Raw genomic sequence first — 13,207 nt, 5'->3', positions numbered from 1 at the left:
TGGACTTTCTGTTTTAAAATAGTGTATTGTTCACTTAGGAAGCATTTGTTAAGTGATGCCTTAAGTAGTAATATTTCTGAGAACAAATTAATATGAGAGTAAAATCTCCACGTATATCTCTTTAGCTTATCACTCCATCACATGCTACAGTCGTAAGCTCATAGTAAATGCTCAGTAAATACTTTAAAGTAGAATAATTAATTATAGTAAGTCTGTTGTGTTAAAAATATGTTCACAAATCACAGGAAGATGAAATATTGAATTTGCATACATAACAAAAACAGTTCAAGACCAGCTTCTACTGTCCCCATCTGTGTGAAGGTAAACATGAGAATCCTGGAAAAAAATAACGTGTTTCAAAAGAGTATCTTTGCAGCCCCCATCCCTTTCCTCTGTGTGTATTCTCCCATACTCTCCCACCCTGATGCCCACTTCATCTGTGTATGTTAGATACCAAGTGCCCACCTTCCTTCAAAGTAGGCTGACTTGAAATTCCCTTATGCTAAAAAATAGTATTATAAGTGTTTTTAATTTAATTGTTGGTTGTGTGATTAAGGTTCTTATCTCATTACTAATGCAGTTTCCAACATCACACAACAAATGGGGAGAGTTTTAATTGACGATTTGTTTGGGACAGAAGGGACCCTAGCATCCGACATGCCTACAAGGCTGAAGGAATAGCTGGTCTAATCTAGCCCTTTAGGAGATGAAGAAAGAAAACTGCGGAGCGGAGGGTGGTGATACCCCAGATCTCTGTGCTCCTGAGGGAGGAATGGAGTGAGCACAACTCTGTTATTTCAGTCGGGTTATCCCAAGATCTGATCTCTCCAGGCCCTTATATCAGGTTTTTTGGCTCATTTGTTTGTTTGGATTGGGGAGGTTCTCTCTCTTCAGACCTTGCCTTTAATCTCCTGTTCCCTTCAGTCTTATTCCACAACATCCAGGTAAATAATAATAGTGAAAAGCCTAATTTTATTTTTAAGCCTAAATCTCCTCATCTTATAAATGGGGATGGTTCCTTATTACTATTATTTTTTCATTTAATCCTCAAAACGATTTTCTCCTGGGGTCTGTACTGCTGTACCTGTTTTATATAAGTGGAGCCTGAGCCAAAAGAAGGTACATAACTAGCACAGGGCCTGGTGACTAAAGCTGAGCTAAGCCCTAAATGAAGGCTGTCTGATCCAGAGTCCACACTCTGACCTTTGTGCCAAAATTTTCTCTGATTCACTGGATGCTATTTTAAACGGATATATCCCCTCCTCCAGTTTGCCTTCCACATTGCCACCAGAGTAATCTCTACAAATTGCAAGTCTGATGCTATTACTTCTTTGCTTAAAGTCATTTGTTAGCTTCCTACTGCTAGATTAAAACTCAAACCCTTCAAAGACAGATATAAAGAGGCCTCTCTCAGGCCACCTGCCCCTCCAAGACTGTACTCAGCCACAGCATCATCCTTTCATTTTTTTTAATATAGTCTTTCTTGTGCCTCAGAACCTTTGCACATGCTATTTCCTCTGCCAATAAAGCTTCCCACCTGTAACACCCCTAACTAGTTAACTCTTACTCACCGCTCAGACCTCAGATCAAGCTTTATTTCTTCAAGATTCTAAAGTCCCACATAAATCAGAATCTTTTATAATCTCTCAAAAAACTATGTTGTTTTTCCTGAAACATTTATCTCAATCTTTAAATACATACTATTGTGATTCTTTGATTAATCTGTTTATCCCATTGGTTTGTAAGCACCACAAGGATATAAATCACATAGAAAATGGCTTGCTCACCAGGATAACCACAACACTTAGCATAGTGAGCTGCAGAGAGTAAGCATTCAAAGATACATCTGTTGAATGAATGAAGACATTTGGGAATGTATATCTATGCCTTCATGAAGTTTATTCCTCTGATTATGTAGTTTTAGTTGACTCCAGTGATTAAATGCCCAAACCTCAGAGTTAAATGGACACGACTGAAGCAACTTAGCATGCCTGCATGCATTGGAGAAGGAAATGGCAACCCACTCCAGTATTCTTGCCTGGAGAATCTCAGGGACAGAGGAACCTAGTGGGCTGCCGTCTATGGGGTTGCACAGAGCTGGACATGACTGAAGTGACTTAGCAGCAGCAGCAGCAGAGTTAAGTTCTAGCTTATGCATTAATTATTCATATGACCATGAACCAGTAGCTTGATGTCACTAAGCTTCATTTCCCTCATCTGTAAAAATGAAAAAAATAAGCCATGTCATAGGGCTGCTGCAAGCCTTAAAGACTACGTAAGACACAAGTCTGGTACATGGATAGGTACTCAATGAATCCTTACCCTTATTACTTATTTTATATACATCGCACTTTGTTGTGATATAAATTGTCCTGTGGTTAAGTGCTAGTGGAAGAACACGCAAAGTGCAATGGTATGAGTGCTTGCAAGGGCCAATGTGTTCCCACTGTGAGGGTGAGCATCATCCAGGTAAAGTGCTTACCACACCGTCTGGCATATGGTAAGTTCTTAATCAATGTTTGCTATTGTGTTAATATTATTAAAAGTTATCACTACCTGTGCAACTACCTCTCTTAACCTCAGTCTTCTTATTTGTAAGATGGATTACAATATAATCTGTAAAATAAGGATAACAGCACTCACTCTCCCTACTTTCCAGAATTGTTTGAGGATCTAACAAAATTGTGATGGTGATTCCTAACATTTAATAACATATGTTATTCATCTTTGACTACCTAGTGACTTAGAAAGAGTAAGAAATCAGACTCCTATATCCATGGAATTCTCCGGTAAGAATAGTGGAGTGAGTTACCATTCCCTTCTCTGGGGGAATCTTCCCAACCCAGGAATTGAACCCGGGTCTCCTGCATTGCAGGCAGATTCTTTACCATCTGAGCCACCAGGGAAGTCAATAAATATTTAGGGGAGGTAGAAAGAAAGGAAGGGAGGAAAGAAATTATTATTATTACAGAAGAGATCAGTTAAGAGCTGGTTTTGCTTGCTTTATTTAATTATTCCTAAGTTTATGTCCTTAAACAGTCACTTAAACTCTCTTAAATTCAGTTTTGAGAACTGAATGGAAAAATGACACTATTTCTTAATGGAAGCATGACTGAAGTATATTTTTTAACTGAAGCAATTGATTTACAATATTGCATTATTTTCAGGTATACAGCAAAGTGATTCAGTTACATATATATTTTTTCAGATTCTTTTCCATTATAGGTTATTCTGATACTGAATATTGTTCCCTGTGTTATACAGTAAATCCCTGTTGTTTATCTACTCTCTATATATAGTTGTGTATACCTATTAATCCCGTACTTTTCATTTATCCCTTTTCCCTCCCTTTTCCCTTTGGTAACCATAAACTTGTTTCTATACCTGTGAATCTGTTTCTGTTTTATAAATAAATTCATTTATGTTATCTTTTATATTCCACTTAAAAGTGATATAATTTAGTATTTGTCTTTCTCTTTCTGACTTATTCATTTAGTATTGTACTCTATAAGTCCATCCCTGTTGCTGCAAATGGAGATCTTTCATTCTTTTCTATGGATGAGTAACATTAAAATGGAACTACTTTTAATATCCATTATCTTTCTTACTAAATGAAACAATAAACATAATTTGCTTATCACAATTTCTGAAATATAGAAAATTTCAGGATAACACATTTTTATACAATTTTGAGCTTTGCCCTAAAGTATTTTTCATTTGTTTGTTCAGCTGGCTTTGTTTCAGTAATACATTTGCCAATTTGTTTACAAGATATTATCTACTCCATATTTAAATAAAGGAATAAAACTCATTTTGTTTATGTAAGGACAGAAAGAAAGAGAACTTGCCACTTTCTCAGTTTTCAAACCTATTCTATGATGGGCTCTGAAACTCAACTGATTTCTAGAAAAGAAAATGAATTCACCTTCACTGGAATACATCTACTATTTTAGATTATCAGCATGTTTAATACCATTTCCCTCTTCATTCTACAAATCTTTCACAGTTGAATTTATTCTGATAAAGCTTAGAATTTTATCCTAATTCTCTTCCTATTTTCCACAGTTTCAGTGTGTTGGCAAAAACAAAACTGACAAAAAATAGGATCAAAAATAGCTTCAGAAAGGATGGTAATGGAGACAGTGCTTCAGTTCATAGAGAAATGTTCACAAAGCAGAAGGCTTTGAATCCACTGTTCCTTTACCCCTTCATACAATATATTCTTGCATATCTACACCAAAGCTAAAAACTGACTCCAGACATGAAAATGCACTAAACTGCTTCCAACTGAATCTGTAAATAATTGTTGAGCTCATAGTGTGGGGACCATGGGTACTACTTAATATAAAGTCACAACACAGCTGTGAAAATAGTGGCCAGTTACAGTCTCAATGGTTCTTCATTTTTCATGGGCTACCACCTGGTGAACAAAACAAGTTCAAATAAAAGCATGATGAACATATTCCACAAAACACAATAAGCATAAACTCTAGAGTACTTTTACATTCCCAGCTATAAACAGAGTTGATCAGAAAATGTTTATTGAATGAATAAACTGTTGTTGTTGTTGTTCAGTCACTCAGTCATGACTCTTTGTGAACCCATGGGCTGCAGCACGCCAGGCTTCCCGGTCCTTCACTACCTCCAGGAGTTTCCTCAAACTCATGTCCATTGAGTCAGTGATGTCATCCAACCGTCTCACCCTCTGTCATCCCCTTCTCCTCCTACCTTCAATCTTCTCAGCATCAGGATCTTTTCCAATGAGTCGGCTCCTGGCATCAGGTGGCCAAAGTATTGGAGCTTCAGCTTCAGCATCAGTCCTTCCAATGAATATTCAGGATTGGTTTCCTTTAGGATTCACTGGTTTGATTTCCTTGCAGTTCAAGGGACTCTTAAGAGTCTTCTCCAACACCACAGTTCAAAAGCATCAATTCTTCAGTGCTCAGCCTTCTTTATGGTCCAACTCTCACATCCATACATGACTACTGGAAAAACTGTAGCTTTGACTAGATGGACCGTCAGCAAAGTAATGTCTCTGCTTTTTATTACGCTGTCTAGGTTCAGTTCAGTTCAGTTCAGTCGCTCAGTTGTGTCTGACTCTTTGAGACCCCATGAATTGCACCATGCCAGACCTCCCTGTCCATCACCAACTCCCGGAGTTCACTCAGACTCACGTCCATTGAGTCAGTGATGCCATCCAGCCACCTCATCCTCTGTCGTCCCCTTCTTCTCCTGCCCCCAATCCCTCCCAGCATCAGAGTCTTTTCTAATGAGTCAACTCTTCGCATGAGGTGGCCAAAGTACTGGACTTTCAGCTTAACCATCATTCCTTCCAAAGAAATCCCAGGGCTGATCTCCTTCAGAATGGACTGGTTTGATCTCCTTGCAGTCCAAGGGACTCTCAAGAGTCTTCTCCAACACCACACTTCAAAAGCATCAATTCTTCAGCACTCAGCCTTCTTCACAGTCCAACTCTCACATTCATACATGACTACTGGAAAAACCATAGCCTAGACTAGACGGACCTTAGTCGGCAAAGTAATGTCTCTGCTTTTGAATATGCTATCTAGGTTGGTCACAGCTTTTCTTCTAAGGAGCAAGCATCTTTTAATTTCATGGCTGCAGTCACCATCTGCAGTGATTTTGGAGCCCCAAAAAATAAAGTCTGTCATTGTTTCCACTATTTCCCCATCTATTTGCCATGAAGCGATGGGACTAGATGCCATGATCTTAAGTTTTTTGAATGTTGAGTTTTAAACCAGCTTTTTCACTCTCCTCTTTTACCTTAATCAAGAGATTCTTTAGTTCCTCTTTGCTTTCTGCCATAAGGGTGGTGTCATCTGCGTATCTGAGGTTGATTGATATTTCTCCCGACAATCTTGATTCCAGCTTGTGCTTCATCCAGCCTGGCATTTCGTGTGATGTTCTCTGCATAAAAGCTAAATAATAATAAGCAGCATGACAATATACAGCCTTGACGTACTTCTTTCCCAATATGGAACCAGTCTGTTGTTCCATGTCTGGTTTAATTGCTGCTTCTTGACCTGCCTACAGGTTTCACAGGAGGCAGGTAAGATGGTTTGGTTCTCCCATCTCTTGAAGAATTTTCCACAGTTTGTTGTGATCCACATAGTCAAAGGCTTTAGTGTAGTCAATGAAGCAGAAGTAGATGTTTTCCTGGAATTCTCTTGCTTTTTCTAAAATCCAATGGACATTGGCAATTTGATCTCTGGTTCCTCTGCCTTTTCTAAATCCAGCTTGTATATCTGGAAGTTCTTGGTTCATGCAGTGTTGAAGCCTAGCTTGGAAAATTTTGAGCACTACTTTGCTAGCATGTGAAATGAGTGCAAATGTGCAGTAGTTTAAACTTTTTTTGCATAGCACTTCTTTAATAATTTGAATAAATAAATATGTAAAATGAATTGGTTTGACTCAGTTATTTCCAAATGTCCCCTCTAGTGGTAGAAAGTGGGCAGGTCTAATGACTAATATGGGATGTTGGACAGAATGAGGCGAATACATGGGTAAGAACAAACAAGCACAAAAGAATGTATAGATTGGAGATACCAAGAGATATCTAAAGTAAGATCTCTTCAGAGTTAAGACAAAACCTTCCATTTCTGATCTCCACCTCATTAGCATACAATGCCTTGTAACAACAGATTTAGAGCAGAGTTGACTAGTTTTGGATTCTTTTCTGTTAATTGGATTATAATTTCTTGGGCTTCCCAAATGGTGCTAGTGGTAAAGTACTGGCCTGCCAGTGCAGGAGATATAAGAGATGTAGGTTCGATCCCTGGGTGGGGAAGATCCCCTGGAGGAGAGCTTGACAATGCACTCCCATATTCTTGCCTGAAGAATCCTATGGGTAGAGGAACCAGGAAGGCTACAGTCCATAGAGTTGCAAAGAGTCAGACATGACTAAAGTGACTCAGCACACACGCATGCACAGTTGCTTAGAGTTCTTTGTAGTTTCCCATAACCACAAGGATTCCAATTGAGGACCCTCTAGGGATCCCACTTTGGAAGGATGGCATCTGGGGACTAACACATACCTACATATTCATCCTACAATTTTAAGAGGAACCCTACCAAAGACTGTATCATGTCCTTCATTGCCACATTATCCAGGAAAGCTAAATGAAAACAGATTGTGCCTTAAAGTTAGAAGTGAGCCCAGTAGATTTTCATTCCCATAAACTTCTAGGACCTGCAGGGAATTTTCCACAGCAAGAGCATCATTAAGAAAACAATAATCAACAAGTATAAATCATTTATGAGAAGCCCAGATTTGTTTTGTGCTGTTGATAATGTTGGAGCCACTAACACATTAATAAATTAATGAGCTAGGGAGTACTCTTTATAAGGCCTTTTAGTCTTATATATTTATATAAATGCCTTTTATACTTGTATAATACATATTTTCCACAAATTCAACAGCAGAGCACTAAATTGGGTGTCAAGAGCCAAGGGACTACACACACACACACACACACACACACACACTCTATATATATCCAAACATGGTATCTATCTATACATACACACGCATATATATAGCCCCTCCTTAGCTAGCACAATACCTCTGTGTATTGTGCATTTATTTGGGAATAGGAGAGTTTACTTGGACTTAACTTTACAGTGTTCATTCTTAAACTATGCCTCATGATCAATAACAATAAACTCTCCAAACTGTGCTTACTATGAGTACGAAAAATCTAAGTGTACTGGTTGCGTAAAATTCTAAAGCCCATATGACTCACTGCAACCAGAATGATTTTTCTAAAGCATGAACTGAATCATCAATTCCCTGAACAAACTCTTCTGTTATCCTCAAAATAAAGTCCACTTCTCTTAATATGACTTTTTAATATAGCTTTTCATCTTCATGATATGACCTTGCTCACATTTTAGTTCAAATCCAGCTTCCTGGTCCTTTGAGCTTTTTGCTCTCTGATATTATCCTTCTCTCTCTTACCTCTGAATCTTTATGTCATTCCTTCTGTCTAGAACAGTTTCTACCTCCATTCATCAGTCTAATCCTGCTTCTTCCTCAAGTCTCAGGTTAGACTCACGTCTCCTTGAAAGGCCTCCCTGCCTGAATTAGATGCCCCTTCTCTGACCTCCAGTGGCTTCACGTAGGTGATTGTATCTGCATGTAAGTCATGCAGACCAGAGTCTAGTCTTCGTGTCAGTCCACTTGTCTCAATCCCCCACGAATCTCAGCCCTTTAAAGACAAAGATCATGCTTTGATCATGATTATATTCTTAGCACCTAATGCCTGGCCCACAGTTGCTGCTGCTACTACTGCTGCTGCTAAGTTGCTTCAGTCGTGTCTGACTCTGTGCAACCCCATAGATGGAAGCCCACCAGGCTCACCCATCCCCGGGATTCTCCAGGCAAGAACACTGGGTTGGGTTGCCATTTCCTTCTCCAATGCATGAAAGTGAACTCAATAAATATTTATAAAATAGTTGAACAAGGAACAGGATGTCAGGCTAGCACCAAAAGCTATAGGTGATATCTATGTAAACTACCAGGTGTGAGTTAACTCTGGTTCATAACTTCATTCATTCATCATAGCCTCTGGTTGACAGATTGATTCATTCATCAAAGCCTCCCATCACTATCCCTAGTTTCAAAGCCCAGCTTAGGACCTGCTTATTTACTTATAAATAATTCCTATCCTGCACCTCTGAACTGAAAACATTCTCAAATAGTCACACTTGATGATGCATTATGTGGCTTCCAAGAAAACACCCACCTCCTTTGTCTCTTCGGAGAAAGCCTGCAGAATGTCCGTCTGTCTGGTGTAGTTGCCATTGGCATCCTGCAGACCCTGCAGAATGCGCTCCCTCAGAACAAGCACTGAGACACGGAGCTGGTGCCAGAGCAGCTGCACGGCGTGGATGTCCACGATCACGTTGACAGAGTAGGACAGCAGCTTCAGAGAGAACTCTGTTTCAAGGAGGGCATGGATCTGCTCGACATGATCAGAAATATCTTCACAAATGTCCTGCAATAAAGGAAAGCGAATATATGATGACTCTTTTGCCTTAACCTGGGGTGCTGTGCTGTGCTTAGTCACTTAGTCATGTCTGACTCTTGGTGACCCTATGGGCCCATCAGTCTCCCCGGGCCATGGGATTCTCCAGGCAAGAATACTGGAGTGGGTTGCGATGCCCTCCTCCAGAGAACCTTCCCTGGGGAGGGGAACAGTAAAAAAGTCACTCCTTTACTTGACACCAATGATCAGGGCCAACAGGTCAAGGGAGCACATGCTGAACAGCGGCCTTTGTTTCAATTCAGATACACAGTCACAGGGGCTTCCCAGGTGGCGCTAGCGGTAAAGAACCCACCTGCCAATCAATGCAGGAGATGCAGGTTCAATCCCTTCCCTGCTGGGAAGATCCTCTGGAGGAGGGCATGGCAACCCACTCCAGTATTCTTGACCTGGAGAATCCCATGGACTGAGGAGCCTGGTGGTCTACAGTCCATAGGGTTGCACAGAGTTGGGACACAACTGAAGTGACTTAGCACAGAGTCACAGGCCATATTCCCAGGCCCTGGGGCTTCAGTGCAAGCAGGTAAGTTGATCATTTCCATGACACAAATAAGCTACTATTTTTTCAGATACCCACACTGAAAGTTCAGCCAAGGTAAGAGGTTACCTCACAAATCCAACCCCTGTTCTCTGTATTTACTGTTAGTTTGGGATTCAGGTAAGGGATCCAACAGGGTTTCTCTTTGCTACTGGTGGGCTCCACCAAACACAAAATATCTCAGAACAGAAGCATCCTCCTGACACCTAGGGCTTCCCTGATAGATCGGCCTGCAATGCAGGAGACCCCAGTTTGATTCCTGGGTCAGGAAGATCCGCTGGAGAAGGGATAGGCTATCCACCCCAGTATTCTTGGGCCTCCTTTGTGGCTCAGCTGGTAAAGAACCCACCTGCAATGCAGGAAACCTGGGTTCAGTCTCTGGGTTGGGAAGATCCACTGGAAAAGGGAAAGGCTACCCACTCTAGTATTCTGGCCTGGAGAATTCCATGGACAGAATTTCATGACACAACTATACAGTCAGACACTGAGCAACTTTCACTCACTCTCCTGACACCTAGCAAGAAGAAAAATGGGCTAGAACATGGGCTTCAAAGAACTCCCAGCCATTCTCAGTGAGCCATGGGATCTCCACTGTAAGGGACGACTGTCACATTCCCACAGGGACACAACTTACAGTTAAATTTGTAATGGATATCCAAACTTTGCAAACAAAATCACTCTTAAGAAGGAACACCAGAGAAATCCCAAGAGTAAAAACAGATACAATTTGGTTTTGTTTTTAAGACTCAGACATTGAAAATAAAAACACTACTATATTAAAGTTTAAATGTCCTCCTCACATACTGTTAGGTAGGCATATTTTATCTGATATGTTGCTTGTCCTTACAAGTTTCCACATTTTCATTGTGCTGTTAGAGGCCTGCAGCATGAAATGGGTAGCAACCCTGTAATACTTACTTGAACAATTGGACTCCATTAAGCATCAAAATGACTTAAATGTCAGTGAAAAGTGCTCAATTACTCATTTTTAGTTATGTATCAGTGATTTCTTTTAAATGGAGCTTGAAATCTAAGACCTAATTGGTAATAGTGATATAAACTGGTGATAATAACTTGAAACAGATTAAAAAGTTTGAATAGGCAATGGGGGTTCTAATTAGGTAAACTTCTTAGAAAATAATATGGGCCCATGGTCTTATGCAGTCCAATAGATCCTTGAAGCAAAAACTATACTACTGTATTACATGAACATGAGAAGCAATCAGCCAGATTAGCTAGCCTTTGCTGGCCTTCAGCAAAAAAAAGCAGGCCTGTAACTATCATCAGATCTTCCATGTAGCTTGGGGTCCTAGTTGATGCTTGTCTGGGCATCCATTCCATTTACCCCCACAGCTCTTATTTCTGATCCTCAAACACCTCCCCCAAAGCAAATGCCCTGCATCCTTTGCCCTGTCAAGATGCTCATTTCTGTGAAGCACTGTTGCCTTGGGAAACACCCTTCCTCCCCCTGCTGACCTTTTCCAAATTCTTGTACTCTCCTGGGTAACACCCCACAATCCACTGTAAAAAATACACCTTAACTTCTTCACGAATGCTACCTCTACCTGGTCTTACCCAAACTTGACTTTGCCCAAGGCTCCTGCTTCCTCCACCACTCTCCCAGGGGAGCTGCTCATTCTCCCAGGCCTGGACTGAGAGGGGTGTAGGACAGGAGAGGGAGGGGGACCTGATGGGGCAAGAGCAGGCCTCAGTGCTGCTTTGCCACTTTCTGCTCATTACTCTTTTGCCCTCATATTAACACCCTTCTTTCTTCATAGGTGCCTACCATCTGCTAACCTTCCTGTCATCCTCCTTTACTGCTGTTATCTGCATTCTTCTCTTTCCTTCTCTACACTAAAGAATGCATCTGGTTCACAGTTTTCTTCTTTTCCATACTGAGCATAACTGTTATCTTAGGTAATGTCAACATTCACATCAAGGAACCAACCAACACTGTAGGCTTGAATTTCCTCTACTCCGCAGCTCCTAAGACCTTGGTGCCCACTGCACGGGGACAACTCTCCACCATAGCTCTGCTCTGGACTTCGCCATCACTCCACCTGGGGAACAATATCAGGAAGTCCCTTGTGCCACCAACCTCTTTGTCCGACTTCTTTCCTCCCATTCTCCCACTACAGGTGCTCTTCACCCTATCCAGGCCACCATCCTCTTTTCGCATACACCTCCTGCCTCCTAGCACAGCCTCTACAGTGATCACTTCAACCACTCTACCGACAGTGTTCTCAACTTCCTCACACTTTTTGACTCCATGATTTAGAATTTGTGAGTGTTGGTCCCTTAGGCCCCATTATGATCCTACAGATGCAAAATACATGACATACTTCAGAGAGAAAAAGGTTGGAGAAACCCTTCTGCCACCTGCTCAGAATAGCTAAACAGGCATTTCTACACTCTCCCATGCCCATCCCCCTATACAAAAATTATATATATATAACCTGGGTACCATGAAACCTACATGCCAGAGCACATGCCATCTTCTCTCTTTACACATATGGCTCCTTCATAATGGACGTAGGAATGCAGTCAGAGCCAGGTCATGGGTCAGGGTGTCAGGCAAGTATCCAGAGGAAACTGTGCATAAAAGGCACTAAAGCATCCATGGTGCCAGTTAACTTAGGTTTCCATCCCCTCCTCCTCAGTAACTGTGAAATGTGAACTGGCCCTGTTCCCACACATTGGGTTAAATATTTTCTTACTTAATTCACATACAGCACAGTAGCTCCTATGGCATTCAGAAGCACAGCACAAAATGCATTGACTACATTCTGTTTATCAACTACCCACTTCACTCAACAGCTGCTGCCGCCTGTCACTGAAATAGGACTCTCCTATGGTTACCTAGTAGCTGATACAAACACTGATGACCTGAGATTGTTTACAAATAAACTCCATCTGGTTGGCTCAGTGCTTTTCTTTTAATTTTATGTTTATGTGAGAGAGGTGCCTTTTATGGGTAAGACTGTTACATATGTATTTTCCAGTTGTATCTTATTTCTTCTAGACATATACAGGGCTTTTAAGACAACTATTATGTTTTTAACCAGTATCGCCAGTTTCCACCAGTGTGATATAACAGTGAGGGTGCCTTTTCTGCAAGTACTCTGACTGCCTACTATCCTAACTCCAAGCATAATTGCCAAGACTCCGGCTAACTCTCCCTCGGAGGGGATCTATTTGCTGCTTCATCATGAGGGAACCATGCTCCCTCCCAACCATTCTCAAGACATTGTGATGGCTTCCTTGTGAAATTAAAAGTATCTGTAGATCAGCATTCTGCCAAAGTGTCCCAAACTGCCCATCTTCAAGGATTCCATGAGTATGAGAAGGGAAACCTGTCCTTCCAGCAACTTACCTGCCCAGGTCTTAACACAACACTTGGCACCCTCGTTTCACTAAGTCCCACTGATGCAGCCACTCCCATTTCTCTTTGTTTCAAAACCCCCCAGTAACTACAGCCTGCCTCTCCATAGGGACAAAACGTAATCAGCAAACATTTCTGCCTTCTTCTACTACCCAAGTAATGTTTCTTTCTCTTCCCCTCAAATAATTTCACTGTTTCTCTCAAAACACTCTTGAGGTACAT

General features: G+C 41.1%; 1 protein-coding gene across 3 annotated transcripts in view; it reads right to left on the bottom strand.

Moving 5' to 3' along the window:
* The window catches only part of AKAP6 (A-kinase anchoring protein 6), a 410,046-nt gene that overhangs the window by 290,155 nt on the left and 106,684 nt on the right, over positions 1–13,207 (bottom strand). For all 3 annotated transcript variants that reach the window (XM_069559473.1, XM_069559474.1, XM_069559475.1), the window contains one exon: positions 8,766–9,017. In XM_069559473.1, coding sequence (XP_069415574.1) covers positions 8,766–9,017 — 252 coding nt within the window. The remainder of the gene's footprint in view (positions 1–8,765; positions 9,018–13,207) is intronic.

Source organism: Ovis canadensis, chromosome 18, assembly GCF_042477335.2.
Source record: "Ovis canadensis isolate MfBH-ARS-UI-01 breed Bighorn chromosome 18, ARS-UI_OviCan_v2, whole genome shotgun sequence".
NCBI classification, from domain to species: domain Eukaryota; kingdom Metazoa; phylum Chordata; class Mammalia; order Artiodactyla; family Bovidae; genus Ovis; species Ovis canadensis.
The sequence above is the reverse complement of the archived record's forward strand: the minus strand, read 5'-3'. Positions and strand labels throughout refer to the sequence as shown.